Genomic DNA, 25,497 nt, shown 5'->3' with positions numbered 1-25,497 from the left:
AGAGGGTTCGGATCAACAAACCAGACGGCGCGTTCGCTTTCTAAAATGCCCTCGACAAATAAACAGTGTGGTGAAGATTGCGGCAACGAGTGGAGGAGCGGGTTGCAAACCACAACCCCCACTCCAGCACTGTGTCACACAAACAGGCACACGGCTTCCTGGAGAGGTGGTAAAGGCTGTGGGTCTCATGGGACCCTGGGTTCAGCAAGTGGCAAAGTACAGTATGAAGTAATTATGATCCGAACGGACCCCGTGGGCCTTTAAATCTATAATTAACTGTTTAAATATATGCTATTAGGTGCTTTTACATTTCACACAAAAACATAAACACAATTTAATAAGCAGCTCTAGAAGTTTAGGGAGGTTGTGGCACAACGAGCTGATGACTGCGTTCCTAGTTCTTCTTCTCTTCCTGTTGTAAATCACTGAGCACCACCTCCTGCTGTGCCAGCTTTTGACAGGAACCATAGCAAAGTAAAGGGTCCAGCGCTGACCCGGCCTGACCCCACTACAATTGCACTTCAGTGGCATATACTGTAAAGATGGACTTGTCCCTTTAATGCCGTACCTCAGATGTAAAGCCGCCCCCCAGTGGTCAAAAGCATCATGTGGCACCACATACCCATACACTCAGCTGATGCAGAACCATGCACACATTCATACTGAGCTGTTCACATCTAGGGAGAAGTGCTCCATTCATAATTAACAAATTCCTCCCTCACGCCTCCTGTTCTACCCGGCAACCATTCATTAAAGTAGAGGCGCCCTCCCCCCCAACACACACACACACACACACACACACACACACACACACACACACTTCAAGTAAACACTGCGTGTGCATCAGTCAGTGTTGTGAGCTGTTGTGCGTTCTCAGTGCGATCTAATCTCGAATCAATAAATGGATCTCGCAGAAGCCGTGGAGAGACAGTGACGTAGAGTCACACGACGGAGGAATATTGAGCGTGTGATATTTGGTAACGATTGAAAAGGTGGATGAGGAGAGAAATGAGAGAGGAAGCGAGGACAGATGAGAGCGCATGAAGACGAGAGGGGTCGTCTTGCACATTTTAATGAGCTCACTGCTAGAAAAGGGAGCCACGGGACTGGAGCTAAAGCCAAGTCTGTGTGTGTGTGTGTGTGTGTGTGTGTGTGTGTGTGTGTGTGTGTGTGTGTGTGTGTGTGTGAGTGTGTGTGTGTGCGCACATGTACCTTGGGGGGATGTTTAGTGTGTGTTTGATCTCTGTATTTATGATGGTCTTCTTCCTGTTTTTCTGCTATTACTATGGCATGACAAAATGACGGGTCGCACAGAAGCAGTGTGTGTGTGTGTGTGTGTGTGTGTGTGTGTGTGTGTGTGTGTGTGTGTGTGTGTGTGTGTGTGTGTGTGTGTGTGTGTGTGTGTGTGTGTGCGCGCGCTAACAATACAAACTACTGTAAGAAACTTAGAGTCACAAAGACTCCAAACAGGAGAAACCAAACAGGATCGTATCAAGTGTATGTACAGTACATGTACGTCTTCAACTCATTGCACTGACACAAAAGAGTCCAGATGAAATACACTGTCACTCCACATCTGCTGGATGTCAAAGAGACCTGACTGAAACGTTCAATGTGAAAGGGGCTTAATATACTTAATCCAGCCAGAAGCCCACAGTGATAACACTGCGCTGCATGTCAGTGTTCTGGTTACAGTCGTTTTACACTTTCTCTTCCTGGGGGAAAAATCATTGCAGGTTTAACCAAAACAACATACAATAAGTCACAGCTGTGTTGAAGCACAGGGACTCAGTGGACTCCATGACGACTCTGTCCCTAAATCCTCATATCACAAACCCTGTACTCAGCATACGGTGTCTGCCCTGTACGGAGCAGGAAGGACTCCCTCCTGGGAAGCGTGACTTTCCCCTTTTTCCTTCCTCACGCTCTCCTGCTTTTGAGCTGCTTTCCCCATCTGTTTCCCGGCTGTAACGCTCACAGTAAAAGTCTACGTGTGAACAGACGTGTGAAGGAAACCCACCTTTGCAAGTTACTAAAATGTAGCTTTGTAGTTTTGGAAATGGAGGATTTCAAACCTCAATCCTTCCTACAATGGATATGTGAAGACCCAAGGTCATATATGTGCAAATAGTATCAAACATAAACACTCTTGTGGTATGATGACAATGTTCTATAATCACACATGACTCATACATTTCTCACTTTTAGACCAGTCAGAGTGGTAGTCTGTCTAGTTCCTTGTCACCTAGCAACTGACTTAACTGACAGGTTCGTTACGGCTTCCATCCCAGCTTGTTGCTAAGGTGAGCATCGGACGGTTTGTTGCTAAGGTCAAATCGTCTGGTGCTACGGAAACAAATGTCTGCATTGCAACGAGCGGAGGAAAGAGAGAGACATGAAGGACACCGAGGGTATAACACACACACACACACACACACACACACACACACACACACACACACACACACACACACACACACACACACACACACACACACACACACACACATTATGTAGACGGATGCTCACTCACAGACGTTCACTGTGGCACCCGGAAAGGAGCTCGGCGCTCAGAGCAGACTGTGTAGGAAGCACCGGCCGATAAACCACGCGCATATGCGCACGGATGATGTGTCGATAAAAGAAACCTATCAGTCGCCGGTTTCGTTGGAGCACATGGACAAGGACGCCGCTCTTCGGAGCGACAGATGCTAAATGGAAACAGATTTTGCAATGGCAGTTTCTGAAGTCTGAGGGAATTCAAACATGTTGTGGGGACACTTCACAGGAGCCCGGCCCGCCCAGGAACCCACCAGCGGGGCAGCGACAGCATCCCCGCGGCTTTTTTACAGGCACGCATCACTGCAGTTTACAGTCAAAACACATGCTGCATAGCATTACTTTCTCAGAGAGGCTCGTCTCTAGTGATAACACGTCTCCCTCTCTCCCCTTTCCCCCATTTCCTCGCCTGGGGCAAGTGTGGCCTTCCCGCCGGTGCATCTCCATGGCAACTATCATCTATGATCTTGCAGAAGGATTCATCAGCCTTCATCTCTTTCCGTTTGCGGCGCCATGCAAGCCGAAATGCAACAGCAGAATGAATAGCAGTAATAACTACTACTAGTAACAACTAGTCTGTGTTCTATATGTCACATAAGGAGAGGGAATAGATGGAGGCAAACACACATACAGTATAACAAAAACCTGCAGGTTCAACCGTTGCTGATGTGTGCAATATTATTAGATTATGATCTATTAACTGCTAACTGCTATTCCCTAACACTGTATGATATAGGAAGCTTACATACTGTGCTATACACCGCAGTCACAGATCCTTGGGGGAAGTCAGGGTGACAGTGTCTTTGTATCCTTTGTATCCTACAGTAGGTAGGATAACTACAAAAGAGGGTTAACACCAGATCAGGTGAGGCTGCAGTTGCCAAGGTTACAGACATCTCCAGCTACCGCCAATCTGTTTCCCCCTGACAGCAGCATCTCAGTGGTGACACAGCAACAATTAGAAGATGGGAGAGAGTTAGACCAGAGGAGAGAGACAGGGAGAGGCAAAGAACGAGGGGGAACGGATGAGGTGAAGAGGGGGGCTACAATAGCAGCGGTGGCAATGCCAGATTAAGCCAAATTATTCATGAGGCCTATTCTCCCCTCGCCATGAAATCGAGTCAGCTTGTGCTTCCCAAAACAACCAGACAGTCAGTCACCCCTATCACGGCAAGCTAGTCTTTGACACAGCAGCATCTACGCAGACTGAGTAAAACTTCCAGTAGCCAATGCTAAAGGGATTTATTACAGTTTGATACATTATATTCAAAAAAAGGGATTTTTTTGGAGTGTCGCTACCTGCTTAGACACAGGAGGAACAAAGGTGGAGGTTAGGGCACCTCCACGCCAGTGATGAGGATTTTCATAAGGTGCCAGAAGATGAAGCCCAAAGGACCATAAATAGGCAACACCAAACAACACAGCTGAGATCCCAACTCACAGAGAAGCTACTCACGGATGTGTGAGTTCATTCCAACATTAAAATTCCTCAAGTGCCTTTCCAGGAAACACTGCTTTAAGGCTTTGTGCCCTTGTTTTTTATATATTAGCTCCAGTGCTACATGTAGTCATGTGGACTATACAGTAGATGACCATACACACTAGATGTACACACAATTTTAGTGTCATCAGCTGCTGTTTTTCAGATGGCAATAAATGAGTAGGCTGGAAAAATAAACCGGACAACACAATGAAGAAAACCAGCTGGGACCATACGGAACAATGTGTCCACATTTCAATGGCTCAGTGAGAGCATAAGTTAAACTGTCACTCAAATTCTTCCAGTCAGCCACACACATACAGTATATGTATATACACACACATATATAACACATGCACGATTTTGGCCACTGCCCCCCCGAGCCGTGACCTCAGCCAGAAGGTCAAGCAAGGTCACTTCCTGTCAAAGCACACTCACTCAAGAATGGCCAACTGCTGTTGCCATGGTGATAGGACAGGCTAAGGGACAGCTGAAGTGACGAATGCTGTCATGAAGGCAGTTCCACTCGTTTATAACTTCTTGTTCAACCCACTCAGTGCAGTGGGCGTGTCATCTTTTTTTCTCACTGTTGAATAAATTGACTTCCTGCTGCCACAGTACCACCACACTGTCTTCAGTAACCCAGAACGCTGTTTCCTGTGATGAACATGAAACATTTATGTTCTCCAGATTCGTCTCCAGTCTGGTTGATTTCCAGAGGACCAATAATACATCTTATGAAGTGGTGCAGCTGTAACAAGGTTAAAAAAGCTTTTCATCTGCCCAATCTATGATTCATGGGTTGAAATAATACCTCAGCTTCAAACCTATCGAGCTAACCCTGTTTTTTGGGTGAAATATGCACAATTTATGAACATACTGTACAGTAGGTTTCACAGTTTTGCTTTAGCACAGTGGTGTATCCGAATATGATAAATCTGCCTGGACTAATGGCCATCAGACACTTTGTGACGAATAGGAGCTAAGGCAAAATATCTTTCTTTGCTCTAAAACAAAGCTACTGCAGTGATTGTAGCCTATTAAGCCCTGATTAGCCACTATTAATGATTCAATGAGTATTCAAATTACCCTTTAAGGTAATTAGCGCTTCAGGCTTTCCTTTATGTAATCATCAAGTTAGTAGACTTTTGTCTTAAATATTGTGTAACTTACAGTACATATTTAGTGATTTTGATTTAAAAATATATTGTATTATCTGTTTTAGGTATAAAGTTTTATTTTGTACATTGACTTTTCCCACACTTAACTTAAATTTTAGTATTTGTAGCAAGATTTGTTCCATTCTCTAACCTTAACAAGGCAGGGACCCTGCTGAAGTCACCTTCATATCAAAGACGACAGGAACGGCAGCCAAAGTGCTGAGCTAAAAAGGTCAAAGGTCAAGTTAAAGTTAAAATCTTTCTTCTCCTGTATTTACATTTAAAAACCTAACACTTCAGAATCTGTTCCGTTTACCCAGCAAAAAGACCTTTTGGCAAACAACCCTAAGATCAAGGGGTTCACTTTAGCACCACTGAGGAAGTCAACTGCAGGACAACTTCCTCACCCGCCAAACAGATATTCCCGGATGTACACACATCCCCTTGAAGTCAAGCACCTCGGCCCCTTTAATATGCAGGATTACTGCAGAGCACGGAGTCTGCTGGTTTAATCCCTGAGAGTGGAGTCAGCTGGGCCTGGGAAAGCTCGCCACCCTCTGGCTTCGATTAGAGTCTTTGAAATTACGCATGCTGACTAACACATATACACATACAAATATACAAACTGAAGCACAAGACACACACTGTACCCCCAAGGGACCGGAAGCTGGGCCTGAAGTACAGGCCTCCAGACAGAGCATGTATACTCAGAAATGAAAGGATCTTGGCAACAGACACTTTGTGCCTGCTAAAAATACCACTACCAAGAAAGTAAAACAAGCCAGGCTGGCTTTAACTGTACAAAAGTTAACAGTGGTACTTAAAAGGCTTTGCCCTGGATCTGCCTGCCCGTGCCTGTGGAGAGCGTGTTGTTTTTAAAAAGGAAAGGACCACAATTCTGACCTGATTTTACCTGCCTCTGACCATAAGCCCAAATCATAGGTCGCGTGTGCAGTCAGTGGTCCTTAAAACAGGCTTTATATGTTTATACCAGCAGACTTGTTGCAGACAAACCTCTGTTGTATTGGCATTCTGGAGAGCCACCATTCAGATGAACAGCATAGTACTCTCTGTGGCTAATGCTAATGCCAGATGAACTGATCCTGATTCTTCCCAGAGTGCTCTAGGACAAGTTTGCATCCCCAAGGTTGTTTCCCAAATCATCTCATGGAAGTGAAATAACTCAATAAGAAAGAAGTTAATACTGCATCTGGCACGGAAAAAACCAATTATAAAACCATCATACAGCATATAATGCTCCAATCTGTTTAATTCCACCTCATCTTTCATACGATCAGTATAAACATGAGGATGAGATTGGATATGCCTTTATATCGCAGTGTAAGAACCTAAAGTCTACCCTACAGGCGTGAAAGCACTGCGTCTGTAATCTGTTCTGAGTTTTCTGAACTGTTGCACTTCCTACCCTCTCACAGGTCCATAACATGTTAACGATGGTTGGCTTTGGCGAATACTTACAGGGCCAGCTGTTACGAGCTTTGAAGTGTAAGATGTTGACCCTCAAAGCATGTGTTGTGCAACATGAGGAACCTCCTCTACACACAGGTCAGAGGTCAGAATACCAGGCCTGAAGGCAGTAGGACATCCCAGTGACACAGGTTACACCTAAATAAAGTCAGCGACAGACTTCACCAGCAAAACAAGCAAAAAGGGCCTAAAGGGGATTAGACAGTAATGTTGCATAGTCTAGAGCAGTTCAGTATGGCCCATAAAAAAGCATTGATTTACTCTATAAAGTCTAAACAATCTACAGGGATAAGAAGTGAACAAATATCAGCATGAGACGTCAACAGGATCTCATCTGTCACCAAGTGGAACGCTCAAAAAAGCCAGACAGACTGGATTTTTTTAAATTCTTCTAGGTTCATGCTTCTTTGAAGAAGTACCTATGTATTTTCTGATGGTTCCCATTGATTGTATCGATGGCATCCTCTGTTTCCTACAGGATCCCATCTTACATTAATGCATCACACGAGCCACTTAAGTAAAGAGGCGCTCCTTACATCTGTTTGTATCATGCCTACGAAAAGAGGATTACACTCTTCCACCCACACAACACATGCTTTAATAAATAGACCTTGTTGCAATTGTTGGTTTAATCCTATAGTTAATAGTGTACAGCTCTGCTCTACATGTCTGATAAACCACAAGACAACCATAAGACACAGAATTACAGAAAACAATGTATGCTGCTCTGTTAAGTATATCAAGGCTTTAGTTTTCTGATATACAGTCAATGTACCCACAAAGAAGGTCCCATACAGTACAGTATGTACAAATTATATATATTATATTATATTATATAGTGTATATAAGTATCGAGGAAATGCTTTATATAATAAAAACATATTTCATGTGATGTATTTTTCCAAATATGCTGCATTCATTATCACTGCCCAAATGTTTTTCTAAATGTATATAATTAAATATATGACTGCACCATAACAAGGTAAACAGTCAGAGCTGTGTTGTCAGACCAGAGATAGCTTGGGCTGTGCTGAGTCACACCACTGCAGTGATCTAAATATAGCATTGTGGGTAATGTAGTCGGGCCGCTGTGCGAGCTTCTCTGCCCCTCTGCGCACTTCTGACCCCCACAGACGCAGGAAATTCAGACAATGGAGCAAAACTAACTGAATGTGTGAACACTAAGTCACAGTGCCAAAAGCAAACACCAATTCCACAACACACCACATGTGCACACTCCAGGAGAAACTACCCAACGCTGACCACCTAGTACCAGCTCTCACACCGATCCAAACCAATGATTCTAGGCAGCATCCACTGACAAATCATAAGACCCGTTACCCATGACAACACAAAATGACTTCCCATTCATGTGGTTCAAAGTGGGCACCTAATTACATGAGATATAATAACAAGGACATGTACACGTAAGGAGTGAGGTAAGAGAACCCCCAGCACACGCCAAATGGACAAATGCGAGTGCCACTGTTGCCATGGTAACATCCAGTGGGAAAGCGGAGGAGCTGAAAAACATAGCAGACCAAAAAAAAATGAATGGACAACGATAAAGCATGCACACATACACACATAACAACATCGACCTGCATCATAAAGGACACTTTTAACCCATACGCAGCAAACATGACGAAAGCTGAGATGAACGTATTAAATACATGCCAAAATACAACTAAAGATGATACATACATTGCACAGAGGCAGTGATGATAACCCACAGATGAAAAGGAAACAAATTCATATTGATGCATCCATTACCAAAACTGGGCTACCTGGAATTTTGTTTCATTGCCTTATTGGTATCAGAATCAACTCAGGCCTTTGAGTGATGATCGAGATTTTAGCTGGAGAATCTATGACGTTTGGAGCAAAAGCTGAAAAATTGTATCTACATAATAAATATAGCAGTACAATAACATTCTGTGTGTGTGTGTGTGTGTGTGTGTGTGTGTGTGTGTGTGTGTGTGTGTGTGTGTGTGTGTGTGTGCAGCTGAGCCAGCAGCAGCTACGCCAGTTATCACGCCTGGCTGATGACTCTTAATGGTGAAGATTAACACTTGACTCTCGCTATCTAAGCACACACATGCAAAAAAAAAAAACATGCACACGCACACACACATACATTCAGCTGCAGATTCAAACATGTCATAAATGTACATGTAGCCAATACATTTTCCTTAATCTCAAATGAACTGCTGTCTGTGAGTGGCCACTGAAGCGCACACACACACACTTTTGCATGCACACCACTCCTCACTGCAGCCTCTTGTCTCATTAAGCAGGACTTGGCCTCCGAGCGGCGAGGCTCACTAAGCTCAGCTTCCCATGCTTGCCGAGCGAGCGCACTGCGCGCGTGCTGTGAGTGTGTGTGTGCGTGTGTACGTGCACAGCAGTGCGAGCCTTGTGTTGTGACCTCTAGGACAATGCTGCTCTGTGACATCAGGAATGTCCTTAGAGAGCTGCCAGGGGGAAAGAGAGGGGTTGGTGGAGGCAACGGAGTAGTGATGGGAGATACGTGTGGGAAATTAGAGAAAGCAGAGAAAAAGGAGCAAAAGGGAGAGAGAGAGAGGATGGAAGGAGGGCTGGGGGAGGGAAATAAAGTCGCACACTGTCGCTGAGGCTTAATTAAAGACAATAATGTTGTTTTTGTAGCTCTTCACAACAACAGACCTCTCAGCAATGGCCTATTTAAAAGGGAAAGAGACGGTGGGGAAAGAAGGAAAGAAAGAAAAAAACTCGTCCGGTTCAGGCGACTGCAGTCAAGTATCCATTACAAATTACGCGGTTTTTGAAAGCAAACATCCTGCTTTGTTCCATTAATTTATTTGAGTTGACTTCATTAGACCCCATTTTATGTTTATGAGCAGGGACAAGGTCACAGAGACAGTGGACGACCACAGGGAAAATGAATTGGGACCATTGGGTTTTCAACCACCCGGCAACAAAAGCTCATCCAGCGTCAAGCCGACACGGACACGATGGAGTGATGCAGTTCCAGGCAACAGCTGGCGTCGCCGCGGTGACGGAAAACAAGTCCGAAGTAAGTGGTTTGCGCTCTGAACATTAGTGAAGGTGAACATGTGGGGTCGTCTGACCCCCGAGGCCAGTGCAGCTCCCCCGGCTCAGCTGGATGCGCTCGCATGTACAGTACAGTGTCCCCGGTTTCACCATGAACGGCGTGCGGTCTGAGCGTTGCAATTAAACCATCGTGCTCAGATTTTTCCCTCTCCTCTTGGCAACACGGCTATTTTTTTCCTCCGCCACCACTTCTCTCTCTCTCTGGCCCTCTCTCTTTCCCTGTTGCCTGGCAAACCGTGCTCGTAAATGCGATCCCACTTTCCTGTGATTGGCTAAAAGCGCGGCCGATCTATGTCAGAGTCAGATTGAGGGAAGGGGAGGACACGTATATTTCACACACTTTTTTTGAGCCTTATACACCTTAGACACCTTATTTTCTAATTGGTCTCATTGTGTGTGTGTGTGTGTGTGTGTGTGTGTGTGTGTGTGTGTGTGTGTGTGTGTGTGTGTGTGTGTGTGTGTGTGTGTGTGCGTGCGTGCGTGCGTGCGTGTGTGTGTGTGTGTGTGTGTGTGTGGTCACTATTGGTGGGTTGTCAGGTTTACACACATCACTCTGAGCTTCTGTGCAGTTTTTTTTTCAAATTTAGTTGAATTTTAGAATCCTAATAGAAATATCTACTTATATTTTATACCACATGAAGCATTTTCCTGCTTTGAAAGAAAAGCATCACTAAGCGACAATAACAGGAGCTGGCGCTGTGATCTGCATGCATGCACGTCTGGGCTGCGGCCCGCGCGTCTGCTAGTGTTAATGACTAGCAGGTTATCCTGGCGGGGGGCGTCGTGCTGTAAGCTGAATAAGGGAAAGCGTGCGTGCTGAGTCGCATGTGTGTGTAACTGTATTAAGTTAAGTGGCCTCACATCTGAGCGTTAGCGCTCTTCCTCCCACCCAGGGAGGCATCAGCGCAGTCAGCGTGGCCCGCTGGGGCTCAGCCAACACACACACCTGCATCTGTGTCTTTGTCTTGTCTGTAGTTGTGTGAGCGCGATGCAATCACCAACAATCACTAAGCACGTTAATTTCAGTAAAGTGTGGTTTAAAAAGTTTAAGTTAAAATAGTTTAAATTAAAAATTTCAAGCTTAATGACGAGCAGTGAACATGGAAACAAGCTACAGTATCACAGCTCAGTGAAATGCGTTTTGTTATAATACAGTTGTTGATGTACAGTAATATGGTTTAACTCCATGGAACACAGTGAATGTTCCTCACAGCAGCCTTGACTGTGTGCCCTTTAATGCCCACTGTGCTCAGTGTTCTCTGAAGCAGAGACCTCTGTCTGTCCGCCACACTCCCCAGTCCTTCCTCTAAGCTTCCCGAACAACCCTCAACTGTTTGCTCCGCGTCCTTTCGCCATTATTGGACAACTACCGCTGTTTTACCCTGCGCTGCCTCCAATCTGAGCCTCTCTACACGCTGCCAAACCCACACGCTCCTTTAGTTTGCGGTGTGCTTCGACGCTGCCGCGTGCAGCGGTTTAAAGCGCAGGCCACGCGCGTCTGGAGTTAAAGCGCCTGCAGTACCTTGGTGCAATTACCGTGAAGTCGCGAGGACCACGTTCTGGATCACTGGGACCCTCTATGTCCACACCACTGGAATTATGAGTGGTAGCGTTTCTCAAAAATCAAGACCACATTTCCCATAAACTTCATTGCTTCCTGCCCTCCAGCTCCCCCTCCTTCACTGGCTTCACTGGTAAACACGACTTTCCCAGCCTCCACCCGCCGCAGTGGAGCTAAACTTCAGCCCCGCTTCTGTGACTTTCCGCTAATCGAACATTCAAATATTGAGCTATGGATGCTCCTTACGAATATTTGAAGATATTTGAAAACTGCGATATACTAAATGTGCCTGAACACGCAGCTGTGTCTATGTGCAGGGTTTTATGCAGACATGTGCAAGTATTAATAAGATTTATGATATTCATTATGAACGCTTGCATTCAGATGCAGCTTCAGAGCCCTGGCAATAAAACCCCCAGACATCCTGTAACCATCTGATCATCATCCTAATCATCTCGCCCTCTGTTCACACCCACACACACACACACACACACACACACGCACAGTGGGCACTTTACTGCCGTGCCTCGTGCCAATGGTGCATAGTGAGAGTCCTGGGATTGACCCAGGTTTTACTGCTGCTACTGCAGCGAGAGGAGACAACGACATGCATCACTGTGATCGTAATCATTATTATTACACTGGAGCCGGAGAATAACATTAAAATGTGTTTTGAGTTATGGAGTTGAGTGTTTTTCTTCCGCATTAATCTGCAAAAGCCTTTTTCGGGGACCGTTATTGCCAAAACCCAAACTCATAAAGCCAGCGCCACGCAGAGTGTAAAATGTGGGACCCTGCTTAAAAGCTATTTTATGCTCAAGTGCCATAACCTATTTTTGCTTATATGATTCTAAGTAGCTTCCGCTCTTCTTGCTGACTGCCGAAGGTGTCTGTTCGAACTAGGCCATGAAGATTTGTGATATAAAGCAAACGCAACATTTCAGTTACATCAAAGGAAATGAATAAAAATCTGAACGGGTTTCTTCAGGGTTGAGGAGATTTAAATGATGAGTTATTGTTCTCATCACTTCATCACGTGGCCCAGCGTGTGAAACGACTGTGAGTGCTAGATACTGTACCCAATAACACGACTGTCATTGCTACAGAAGAGAAGCAGATGCGATGACATTCACTGGAAATAAAGAATCTCACCCGTAGCAGGTACAGTAGTCCTTGGTCCCATTACTCACACACTGAACCATGTCAAAGACGCAGTTGTTGCCGAATATTCGTTAATGCGTTTCCTCTGTTCCCCTGAAACCACACACTTCCACAACCTGCCGGCCTTGGGGAGAGTGCGTACTTGGAGAGGGAACTGGAGAGCACATCTGATGGTGCACTCGAATTCACCCTCACCGGGGGAATTCACAAACGCTCGCACATTTCCTCCAGCGCCGTCACAGACATAGGAGCGACTGTGTCTCTGAGCCACTAACTTTATCAGCCTTTGGGGGAATGTATCTGATGCCCGGAAGAAAACAAGACCCAGCCTAGATACAAGCAGGATGAGGCTACAGTTTGACATCATTGTTTTTAGATGCTCCCTTAAACACAGGGAAAACATGGGAAACAGTGGCTGGAAAATGTAACTTATACAAACTTGTAAACATTTTTTTAAAAAGAGATTCTCCACGGACGCAACCGTTTACACTAGTCACAGAAACGGCCTCAACCAGCCTACAATGAGTCCTAACTGAGACTCCACTGGTGCGAAAGACTGCACATTGAGGTAGTGGCCACGTCTTTTGTGCCATTCGGACCAGAACATTTGCATACTTGCAAGTTTGAAGTCCAACAGTTGGAGGCCACGTAGCAGGCTAGTGGAAGCAATGAAGCAGATGCTATTTTCTATTACAGGTTCTAAAGAGATACCATGCTGCAAATAATCGTGAAGCCACTAAAGTAGATAAACCTTAAAAAATTATTTTAACAAATTTAATTAGTTACTTTAAGACATCAAATGTCAGGATAGTCAGATCCATTTATTGGCTGTGGCCAAAGTGACAGTTCAGGTGACGATGCCCAGGGGCCTCATGAGCAAAGGGTACTTACGCACGAAAAGCCAGCGCACATCCAGCTGTTGACCACACTAGGCTCCCAGACAAGGGTTCACGGCGGAGTCTGCTACTCGTTCACCTGCGTTCAATTCTACGATGATTGATACAATAAGTACGAAGGAAACATGCGTAGATCCGTACTTTGGAAACGCTGATGCATCTGTACTTAGGCAGTTTTCCAGATTTGAATTTACGCCAAATTTAGTGGGAAATCTACAGTCTTTGTACATGAGGCCCCAGCTCAGCTCCAGATCCAGAACCTCCTGGTTAGAAACCTGTACCCCTGAACCCCGACTGCTGGAATGACTTAAAAATGAACTTATTTTCAGCAAAAAAGTGACCAAACAAATCTGTTTATATCATTAGACCGGGCTGTAAAACGTCCACGTTACACAGATAGAATAGAAACACAGTGAGAACAAACGAGAGGCTCAATACAAAGAGCAGCGCAGAGCATCGTCAGTACCCTTTCACACACACACACACACACACGCACACACACACACACACACACACACACACACACACACACACACACACACACACACACACACACACACACACACACTGCAATAAGTGGCACATTGATATAGTGAATAGCAGGAAGACAGACCTCATCATTTTTGGTGCCGTCTCCTGCCTCCATCCATTTACCAAATCTATCAGCGTCACACAGCGAGAAAGAGCAGCGATCGCACAGCAATCTGACAAACACACTCCGACAGCAATGAGTCATCGGTACAAAAAAAGTGAGCCTCCGATGAACAGCCCGCATCTTTGTGACCACATTTTCCTGCTGTATTCTTTCGCCTGCGTGTGTGGCACCGTTAGCAGCATGTGGAATGAGCCGACAGACCCCGGAGATTTCCTGTCTGGCTGTAAAAGCAGCGTGAGCCTCCTTCCTGCATCCTCCTCTATAAGGAGCCCACCTGGGGCAGAACGCACGCGTCACCATCGCACACGCCGTCTGGCAGCTGCAGCTGCGAGGACACGTCCACCTACTGCCGTCTGAGTCGTCTTCCTGCTTCCGCTCTCGGCGGTGTCATGGCGTCCGGTGGGCGGTGCCAGTGTTTTGTCTGACCTGCGCGGCGCTCGGCCCACGCGCGATTCGAATGAGTGCAGAGTTTCGAGCATATAAAATACATATAGAATATTAAGAGTGTCAAGAGGTATAAAGCTAAGCCAACAAAGGTTCTTAAGTTTAGTGGCCTTTTATGACGCAGCTTTTATGAATGCATCAAAGGAAAACTGACACGCTGAGCTGAACGTCTGAAAGTCTATTAATAATACACACACACGATAAACGCACTTTGTAACAACGGTGTCAAGGGGAAATCATGTAGCTTTATCCATGACCAAAGCTTCTTTCACCTAAAAGTCCTTTTATGACCCTTCCAAACGAGTCACAGTCTTCAACATAGTGGAGCTGCAGGAACACAGCTGCTGATAATGAGCAGAGAGAAAATTAAACTGCAACCCACCATTGGTCGAAGGAACACATTGTGCATGTAAATTAAAGATAGGTCCTTAAATAATAGGGTACCTAATTGAGTATCTGCACATCTTTTGTCGTTTGTCCTCCATGTTACACCTCACATCATCTGAATTAAAACACGGTCAGCTTGGCTCATTTCTCCTGTTACTGAATGAATTGTGCACTAGACGCCCGTCCATGCACTTGATCAGCAGCCCTCTATCAGCAACCCCCACCCACCCGGTTTTATTGGCAGCCACACATGACTGTGCCCTGACGTCGCTCTGCTCTGGAGCCGTCCGTCCATGAAACTGAATATCAATACAAAAATAGCTGTAATTCCTGATTAGTCGTGCACAAAGCCGAGGTTCTCGATTGTTTCATTAAAAATTCAGTTTGTTGGTGCAAAGTGGACGAATGACAAAGTCATATTATCGTGTGATCATGTTGTTGCATGTGTTGTGCTCTTACCTCTGGTGTTGGTTGCCATGTCTGCCACCTTCTGAAAGGCGTCCAGGAAGGCCACAGCCGCCAGAACAGTGGTCCTAAGGAAGAGAAGACCAACGTTCACTCAATCACAACCTCATTCAACCTTTCTGCCTCTCTGATGTAACGATCGATTGATTTAAGAGCGGAACAGTTTCCAAATGTTCCACCGTGAACTTACCGGAGTTGTGAATGCAGCTTTGTGGCCTTGGCGCTGAAGTCCTCCCACACAGGATAGGAGCACTGGCAACGCAGACAAGACATGTTAATATGCAACATTACATTAACAAAAACACATATGTTCCAACCACACCCAAACATCCTGGGTGCTGGAACACTTTGGACTTTCTTAAGTTTGGGCTACGACAGAGTCAGAGTCTAAATACAGTGTTAGATCAGCTTTAATGCCTATGAGTCACTGCATATGAGGCCGGGTCAAATAACTTTGCTTCATACTTTAATGCTGCTTTATTTGATCTGAGTTATAGAGTTGTTAACAATCACCACATGTACAGATTTATCTCTCTTACAGTATCTTGCATTTGAAATAAAAGCCACACAGACGGATAGTGCGTCATAATCCTTTATTAGAACGTTTAAAGCCTCTAGCCTTCTCAAATGAAGACTGGCCATCTGAGTTATTTCACTATAAAACAAATTCCGCTGCCAAATCCAAATTAAATTCAAATGCTGCCTACTGTACAAGCGCTGACACTTTGATAATAAACGTAAAACAAAGTGATATAAAAGAGGTTTTTCTGAATATTTCTCCCTTTATACTCCATATGCACATCAATGGACATAATAATGTTAATAATACTATTTATACACAAACATGCATCTTTTTTTATTGTTCCTTCAGCTCCTAAAAGCAACCACCCCTTCTTCTCTCACACAGATCCATTTATTGGCTGGTACACACACGCACACGCACACACACACACACACACACACACACACACACACACACACACACACACACACACACACACACACACACACTAGAGAGAACACCGCCATCGGCATCTGACTGGCTTCAAAGAGCAGACAGCTAACACAATTCAAAGCTAAAGCTATGTCTCCCATGTATAGCAGCGGAGAGTTCTATTGAGACATGATTTGCGAATACAACTGAAATAAGAAAGGAGACAAATTGATTAGGAATAATGTAAAGAGCAGAACTCTATGGATGTTGTGCCGCGTTGCTGAAAAGGAAACAGAAGGAGTGTAAGGAAGAATGGGGTAAGGCTCGGCCATCTGTCAGAAGTAGCACTTACACATTTTTGTAAGGTCGCACACGGATCCCATGGATGCCCTTCAAGTTATATTGCCCCCTTCGCTTTCTAATGCAAACTCACAAAGATGAGTCATATTTATAGCTCCTCTAAGAGGTTTTAGTAAGAAATCTCCCAGTCCCAAATATTGCCCATTTTAAACAGCAACTTCCACTCTGTGGTGTGGGACATTGGCTCAGACACATCTAAACGCTACACACTTTCAGAAACAAGCACATTTGACATTGCCATTGAAAAGTCCAATGACCAGCTCACAGGCAGTGACAAACCCGCCTCAGGGGGGGTGGAGTGGTTGCCCAAAGCTCCATAGAAGATTGAATCATTTACTTTTTTTTTTTTTTTTTAATGCGTCGTAAAGAGATTCCATGAATCAAAATCTCTCAAACAACGACTGATCGTTTCTGTGGCACGCGTATAACCTCACAAAGATCCATTCAATAGCTTAGGTGTTTAAGACGTGGGCATGGGGGACTAGCCCTCATGTATGCACCGATGTCAAAGGCGGACTCTATCACCCACTTAGTGTTACGGCAAGGGGTCAAACGGAGGCCTGAAACAATGATTTAAGACACGTCCTTGAGCGGGGAGACAAACTACAATGATCTACATAACGGACATGCGAGGGAGGACCCAAACGAACGACCCGAGACAGGAGCGACGAGAACATGGGGGTGAGAATAATTAACACATACAGAAAGCGACAATACAAACTAAGGACGCTGCGTATGCAGGAAAACCAAAGAAAACAAAACATGCCACCCAAATCTAGACACTAAATAAAACTCACAGATAAACTAAAAAACGTGCCAGAGCCCAGGAACTAATGTAACTATCCTAAACACAAAACACAAACAACAGTATTCAAACGTAATCAGCTCAAACAACACACAAACATGTACAGCCGACACTATGGCCCAAGTGACGGAATAACAAGGGGATGTCGATAATGAGTAACACCTAACCGAAGCTAGTGGTTGAGTCACAAGTAACAAGTAATGGTAACGAGTAATGAACAAACAACGGCTGTGTTCCCACAAACTGAGACCATTAAATACAGAAAGACAGTGTGAACCCAACAACTAACGGAAACACAAGACATGGAAACTAAGGACACTACGAGCAAAAGGCTTGAAACCAGCGCTGCCCCTGGGGCGTGGAAGCCGAGCACAACAGAGCCCCCCTCTCAAAGCCGGACCCCTCCCGACGGCGAAATTGCCGAGAACCAGACGAGCCGAATACGGCACGGCGCGAGAGGAGAGGCCCGAGGAGGAGAGCGCCGCCCAAACGAAAAGATCAAAAACACAGCAGAAGAAACGACGGAAAATAAAAAGGAGTGAAGCCAACATGAACCCAGAAGTAGACACTCCAACCAAAAATAACCCCATCACCTCCCAAACACTTGTATGATCAAACATAACACCACCACATAACTCCCAATAGTTAACCAAGGCCAAAACAAGACTACGAGCTAGTCCACATATAAAGAGTCCTCACCAGTATCATGGGGGGTGCCAACGAGGGCAGGGTACAAAAAAGAAGCAAGACTGAGGGTTGACTGGCACCCCTGGGCACCCCTGCCATGAACACGAAGGCCAAGTCTCCATGGGTTGGCGTAGCCGGTAGAGGCGAGGCGCTAAAGCCATAGCAGAGGGAGAAGTTTATGGCCGGACAAGGCCGACCCAGTCTGGGGCAGCCTAGCTACCCTGAGGCCCAAGGACCACTCGTGGACACAGCGAGGACGAACGGGAACCAGCCGTCGTCACTCATTGGACCACCGCGAGCCGATTACGAGGACAAGCGGCGTCCTCCTTGGACACACCGCGACGACGAACGGGAACAGAGGACGTCCGCCTTGCGTACCCGCGCAACGACCAAACGCGGAACAGCGGCGAGCGCTCCTCCTGGTGGACCACCGCGAGCAAACGGGAACCAGCCCCACGAGCGTCCTCCTTGCGACCACCCGCGACGACAAAGGAGGAACCAGCGGGGTCTCCCCCCGCCTTGGCAACCGCGTAAGACAAGAAAGCGGACACCAGAGGAGTCCTCTTGTGGGTGACCCACAGCCCGACGACGAAGCGGGAAACCTAGCGGCGTACTCCTTTGGACCACGCGAAGACGAACAGGCGAACCAGCGGGTCTCCCTTGACGACCACCGCCGGACGACGTAACGACGGAAAGCGGCGTCTTTCCATGGACCCACCGCGACGACCAAACGGGAACCAACGGCGTCTCTATGACCACCGCGACGAAACAGTACTCGGCCTCACACACTTCGAACAAACAGAGAACCTCAAGGGTTTTTGGCAAAAGCTGGATTTGGCCGACAATGGAACGTCACGAGGTTGCCATGGCCCCCTCGGGGACGAAACAATGAAGCAGCCCAACCTCAGAGAAGGCCATTCTTGTTGATGGGACAGAGTGGAGCGCCCCCAGGAACCGGGAGACGAAGCCAGACTGTGGCGGGAGCCCCGGAACGGAGACGAAGCCAGAACGTGGACGCTGGAGCCGGAACAGGAGACGAACCAGACGTGGACGTGGAGCCGAACAGGAGACGAAACCAGACGTGAGTGGAGCCGGAACGGAGACAAAGACGAAGCCCAGACGTGGAGTACGCGAACCAGAGCCCAAAGAGAAGCCAGACGTGGAGCCGGAACCGGAGCCAAAGTACGAAGCACAGAAGGTGGAGCCGGAACAGGGACAAAGACGAAACAGACGTGGAGCCGCCGAACCGCGACCAGAGACGAAACAAGACGTGCGGAGAAGGAACCGGAGACGAAGCCGAACTGGAGCAGGACCAGGAACCGGAGAGAAGCAGACGTGGATGCCGGTGGAGCCGGAACCAGAGAAGAAAACCAGACGTGGAGCGGACCCGGAGACGAAACCAGACGTGGAGCCGGAACGGAGCCGAAACCAGACGTGGAGCATGGAACCAGAGTACGAAACCAGACGGGAGCCGGCAACCAGAGACGAAACCAGACGTGGAGACGCCCGAACCAGAGACGAAACAAGACGTGGAGCGGAACCGGAGACAAGAATGAGACGCTCCGTCAAGGCAACAGCCCAATGATGTGCTGCTCCGCCGCTATGAATACGCAATGATATGAACGGCCATTGCTAGAAAAATGCGCCTATATCACTCCCTTGCTTGTTTGAGTTATGCCACCGTGGTGCAGGTACTGGCGGAAGTCGGCTGCGGCCGTGTGACGTACACGCCACAAACTGGGGCCAGGCAAACCAGAGAACCAGATGTTGTGCAAATCGGGACTCGCCCGCGGCTATTAATTTCCAAGCCGCGTCTACTCCAAACGCTTGGGGCCATGGAGGCTGGCACAGCAGTAGCTGAACTGCCTGTAAGGGTTTTTTGGTTTTTCGTTGTCGGATGATCTGCACACGTCTGAGACCTTCCTCATGAAGTGCCTTGCGTGCAGGGGAGGAGTTCTTTTCTGAACAGTGTTATGGAATAATCACGCTGTGACTCCACACACAGTGCACCCCACTCAAGAGCCGCTGCCGCGTAAGAGGGTCTCCCGCTGACACGGTTGCCGGCCGACAGCGACAGCAAGGGGACTCCGACACTTGCAACGTACCTCCAAGTGAAGGTCTGGAGGAGCGAGAACAGCCAGAACTCAATTGGTCTCGGTCGAGCGAAGCAGTCTTCCGCACTCGTTTGAACGATGAGTCTGGGGGCTGAGAAATCAGACGCAGTGAAGTTCGTTAGTGATGCAAGGCTTCAGGATCGAAAACCCGGGACGACCATCTTCGAGCCAACCCACGAGCTGGAGATGAGCGACTGTCCATGGAAGTCTGGGGGCCGGACTACAAAAACGAAACCCCGAGTCTGGAAGAGGCAGGGGCCGCGAAATAGTCTAGCGTTTTGGGTTGTTAGCTCATTTCGGCATCAGCACCCACTAAACCCAACAGCATTTGACCCACACCCGGGAATCAAACAACCAGGGTTCCCCACCAAAATGTCAGCCAGCAGCTCGACGGATACTAACTGGCTCAGGCCTAGGGCGTCAGTGGCTGCTTTCAAATGACCACGTTAGCGCATCAAAAAGGTGTGGCGCGACAGATCTGGTCTAGGGCGTTTAAGATCCATGGCACGTGAATCGAACTGCGGACACACACAGACAAACTAAACAAGCGCGACAAGCCACGAAAACAAGACAAGCACCCAGTGAACACAAACACCACGCACTACACAAACAAGACAAGATAGTGCACTAACACAGAATACCCCTACAGTAGCCCCGCTTCCACTACACTAATGCGTATAAAAACAAACGAAAAGGAGTCGGCTTCGAAGTCCAAATGGTTGCGTGCATTCGTTCGGAGGGGGTGTCAAACCGGGGGACTGAACAAGATGCCTTTTTTTCTAAGACACGCCCTCCTTGAGGGCGGGAGACAAAATACAATGATCTACAAACTACGACTGCGAGGGAGGACCCAACGCAACGACCCCCGAGACAGCGACTGACCGAAGAATATGGGCGTTTAATAATAACACATACAGATAAGAGCACAATAAAAACTAAGCGACGATGCCCGCTATGCAGGAAGAAAGATTTAAACCAGACGAAAACAAAACATGCAACACTAACACCTAAAACTCCACAGAATAAACTAACAAAACGCTGAGAGCAGGAAACTAAATAACATATCCTAAACACAAAACATTGCAAAACAACAGTAATCAAACGTAATCAGCAAACAAACACAACAAACCTGGACAGGACACAGATGGCAAGACTGACGAGTATAAAAAGCATGGAGTAACACAAAGAGTAGATGAGTCACAAGTAACAAGTAATGCGTAACGAGTAATGCCAAAACCAACAAAGACCGGTGCACAACTGAGACATTATAATACAGACAAGAAAAGACGTGAACCCAATCAAAAGAGAATAAGGAAACACAAGACAGGAAACAAGGACACAAGAGCAAAAGGGTTGGAAACCAGGCTGCCCCTGGTGGCAGTGAGGAAGCACAGGAGCTCACAACAACTAGGTCTTTAAAGTGCTTATAAACAGAAGCCAGTATACAACTATACTAAACACATGTGTCATATATATACATATTACATGCTGTGTGAATGCGAAACAGCCAAGCAGTCCTAAACATTATGAACTCTACTGTTCCTGAGTTCTAGACACCCTGATGAACCAGCAAGGTTCTGTTCAGACTCTTCGCTGTGCCAGGGTGGTGCGGTCTCTCTCAGTATATACAGTGTTTTTTTTTCCAGTATTTACAAAAGGTCGGGTTCAGCCGCCCGCTCACTTGTCTGATCTTGCCATGACTGTGACAAGGAACAAGTAGCCACCTTCCTGCTGCATAGGGCGGCTATGAATAGGAGCATTATGAGGTGATTTGTTTTTTTTTTTTTTTATTATGGATACTAATAATAATATGACCCGTTCATTTAATTCATTGTAATAATTTAGTAATAGTATTACTATATAGGCGATAAATATAATTTATAAATTACCCTTATACTTGGTTTAGGGTCAGTTAGGGTTAGGGGTCGCGTGTGAAGTTCAGGGCCTTGCCCTAAAGGTAAACTTGGCACCCCCCGCCCCCAGTCTGAATTCGACCAGAGTGTACGTGCATTATTCATTCTTCACAGGGTTTTTAGTCATTTTGGACATTTAATAATAAATAAATAGTTTTACGAGACGCACACCGGGCCCATTGGCTGATTTTTCCAGTTAACACACTTCCCCCGTGGGCCCCAAACTCCTTATCAGAACTCACTAGCCATAGTAGAAAATACAATTTCCTCAAGCATCTAAGAGCCACGACAGGATGATGCAGTGGAGTTTCACGCTGAATCGTATAATAACACAGTAAGATGAAAGTGATGCACTCAGGGCTGGATAGCCAGCTGTATATTCATTGCGGTGTCACCTATCCCTTTCTTCCTGTAATTACATGAAGCTGCGTGACACAGCCTCGTGCTATCACTCAGCTGTGTATTTTAATTAATTACCAGAGAGGCGTATGAAGGCCAGACCCGATACTAAAACTACGATAGACTGGGAGATGCTGCAGCATGCCACGGAGCTTAAACACGCTGCCTTAACAGGCAAGATTGCTCTCTCAACGTCATGGCAGAACAAGTGGAAGAGAATCTACGTAGGGGAAAAAACGTCACTGCGGCCAGTCAATGATTGTATTCGCATACAAAGAGGGAGTTGTGTGTTGAGGTGAGTGGATGCCCTTGTGGTGTAAGGGATTAATATGCACGTAAAGTGGAAGAGAAGAATGAGATGGTTCACAGTTGCATGAGGAAAGGAGGGGGGGGACAGGAGGAAGGGAAGGCGAGAGGAGGAATGAGGAGGGAGAGGGAGGGAGGCGGAGGGGGGGGAGAAGGGGGGAGGGTGGAGAGGGGAGGGAGGATCGGGGGAGGAGGAGAAAGGGGAATGAGGGTGGGAGAAGCGTTGTGTGAGGGGAGGAGGAGGAGGAGATGAGGAGGAGGAGGAGGGGGGGATGAGGAAGGAGGGAAGGAGGAGAGAAGAGGAGATGGTAGGGGTGAGGGGGAGGTGAGAAGAGGAGAGAGGACACGGAGTAGGAGGAGAAGCGGAGTAAGAGGTAGGAGTGAGGAGGATGAGGGAGGAGGAGTAGGAGAGTGGAAAGGAGGAGAGGAGGATAGATGGTGAGGAGGAGGCGGAGGTCGTCGAAGGATGTGGGGAGGAGTGTAGGCGCTTCAGGGGACTCAAAGACACGGTCGCAGGCTCGCCAGCCCCATTCTAACTTCGGCACCGCATTGCAGCCAAGCCGACTTTTTCTGCAGAAACACTTTCCTTAAGTGATTTGAAACTTTTGTTTCAAGTCAACAGCTTGATGATCTCTTTAAATGTTCATTATATGTAAATGCACGGCGGTGGCCTACTTATTCAATGCTGGAGGTTATTCCAAACAGGAACTTGGGCAGATGGGGATGCGGCGCCCACCATAAAAGGTGGAAGGGAAACCATCTGTCTGAGATTTAGTTTTCCCGGATAAGCTACAGCGAAATGTAACATTTGGCTGCTCTCTCTACTTGAGGACTTATGAATATAATTGACTGTGTGATTGATAATGCATCTGAATGATTGGCTCTATAGGTTGTGGTCCGGGCCAGCTCCTACGCTCGCTGCCGTCTCCGCCCGGACCCTTGGGGAGTAAGACACGGCACACAAACTTATTTTCATGCTAGCCAGCGCAGATAACGCGCTAGCTAATGCCACCCCAGAGGGAGGATGGAGAACATATGAGGTTAATGATAACCCATGATTTCTTGTTCATGTTTTATATCAGTCCTGCCGACCGGCCTCTACTTCATGGCTGTGATGAGACCTATGGTACCTGTGTTGTGCCGGCTACGAGTAAACAATAATGACTAGCATAAAATATGATTTAATAATGTGCAAGGGTTGTGGCTCAGAAAGAAAAAAAGTTAGCCCGAAACTTAATCATTTAACCTGTGGCGTTTTCCAAAGGGAGCCTGCGTATTTACATTAAGCTCTTGTGTTATCAGCTATTAGAATATAATGATGTATCCTGATAGTTAACTGAATGGCCCTAAGCAGGGGGGGACGGTGCGACGCACCCGCTCCCACAGGCCACCGGTACGCTCGCACGCGATGGCAGATTAAATTAATTACGGAGCCTTTACCACAACTGTAAAAAAAATGTGGATGAAGCGTGGGATTCCGAATGACAACATCGCCACCCGACGTGTGTGGCGCGCCCGCCACCACTCTTATCTTAATGCAAGTAGACAATCAAGTAAGATGGAGAAAACCGAGCAATGCACCTAGTACTCGGCCCTCTACCTAGTTCCCAAAAAAAAAAACGCAGGATGAAGCCCAACCTCCCAATTAAGCCACGAGAGGCTGGATGGTGAGAGAGTCTAAATCCTCCAAGTGCGATGCCTGAGCGCCGAATCGTTAGAGAAGAGAGAGCCAAGCGAACGCGACACCGTCCAACGGGCTGAACGAGAACGGGGCGAGGGCGCAGAGAGCGAGCGCTTTTGAGTCGAGGGCCGCGTTACTTCAAAGGCCGACATGGCTGGTGGGAGAGCGTTGCCATGGAAATAAAGGGGGAGGGTGGCGGCAGCGGTATGAAGTGGGCATGGCCAGGTAGAAGAGAGCGATCGCTCACGCTGAATATTAAATGACAGTCTCGCGGTGCAGAGCTCCAATCGTGTGACTTTGTCTTAAAATAGCAGCGGGTTGAATCAAAACAGCTGGGCGACTTGTGAACTAAGTGGAAATTTATGCCATTTATTCATTGGATTATTTTGGGGCGTGTTAGTTTTCAAGAGTCAAGCGTCAGGGATTCGAACTGACATTTGAATTTGTACTTCGCATTCTGACACGACGAACGTTGCGTCGGCGTGACCGCGGACTAAGGGAGCAGCCCCGACTCGCCCTCCTCTGGGAAATATGCCGTCTGCATTGTTGACATTTCGCTCTGTTAAACCGCGGCTCAAATAAATATACGTGGGCTATGTTCTCGGGTGCCAGCAACGTGTCAGAGATTAATGCGGTCTTTTACTAATACAACAACAGGGTCAAGATTCTTGCCTCTAAAAAGAGCCATCAGACCACACAGAGAGTAAGTCGTGAGGACATCCTGCTGCAAGCGACTTTCTGAACTCTATTCACAGCGCAGACAGTCCAAACAGACTGCTTTAGTCAAATAATAGAGTAGCTAACACGACGGCTGCATGAGAACTTTCACCGGGAGGGGTCCAGGGATTCCATGGAGCATTTGCCTTAAGGCGTGGCCACACCAAAAGTAGTGTACTGGCGGAAGCGTTGGAGTTGTGTCTCGCGTTACATTTACCCGTAGAGCCGCATT

The 25,497-nt window shown here is 46.9% G+C and overlaps 1 protein-coding gene across 1 annotated transcript in view; it reads right to left on the bottom strand.

Moving 5' to 3' along the window:
• mtss1lb (MTSS I-BAR domain containing 2b) overlaps positions 1-25,497 on the bottom strand; it is a 50,164-nt gene that overhangs the window by 14,789 nt on the left and 9,878 nt on the right. Inside the window, 2 exon segments of the mRNA XM_029143837.3 lie at positions 15,344-15,417; positions 15,540-15,601. Coding sequence (XP_028999670.2) covers positions 15,344-15,417; positions 15,540-15,601 — 136 coding nt within the window.

The sequence above is a fragment of the Betta splendens genome, chromosome 3, assembly GCF_900634795.4.
Source record: "Betta splendens chromosome 3, fBetSpl5.4, whole genome shotgun sequence".
NCBI classification, from domain to species: Eukaryota; Metazoa; Chordata; class Actinopteri; order Anabantiformes; family Osphronemidae; genus Betta; species Betta splendens.
The sequence above is the reverse complement of the archived record's forward strand: the minus strand, read 5'-3'. Positions and strand labels throughout refer to the sequence as shown.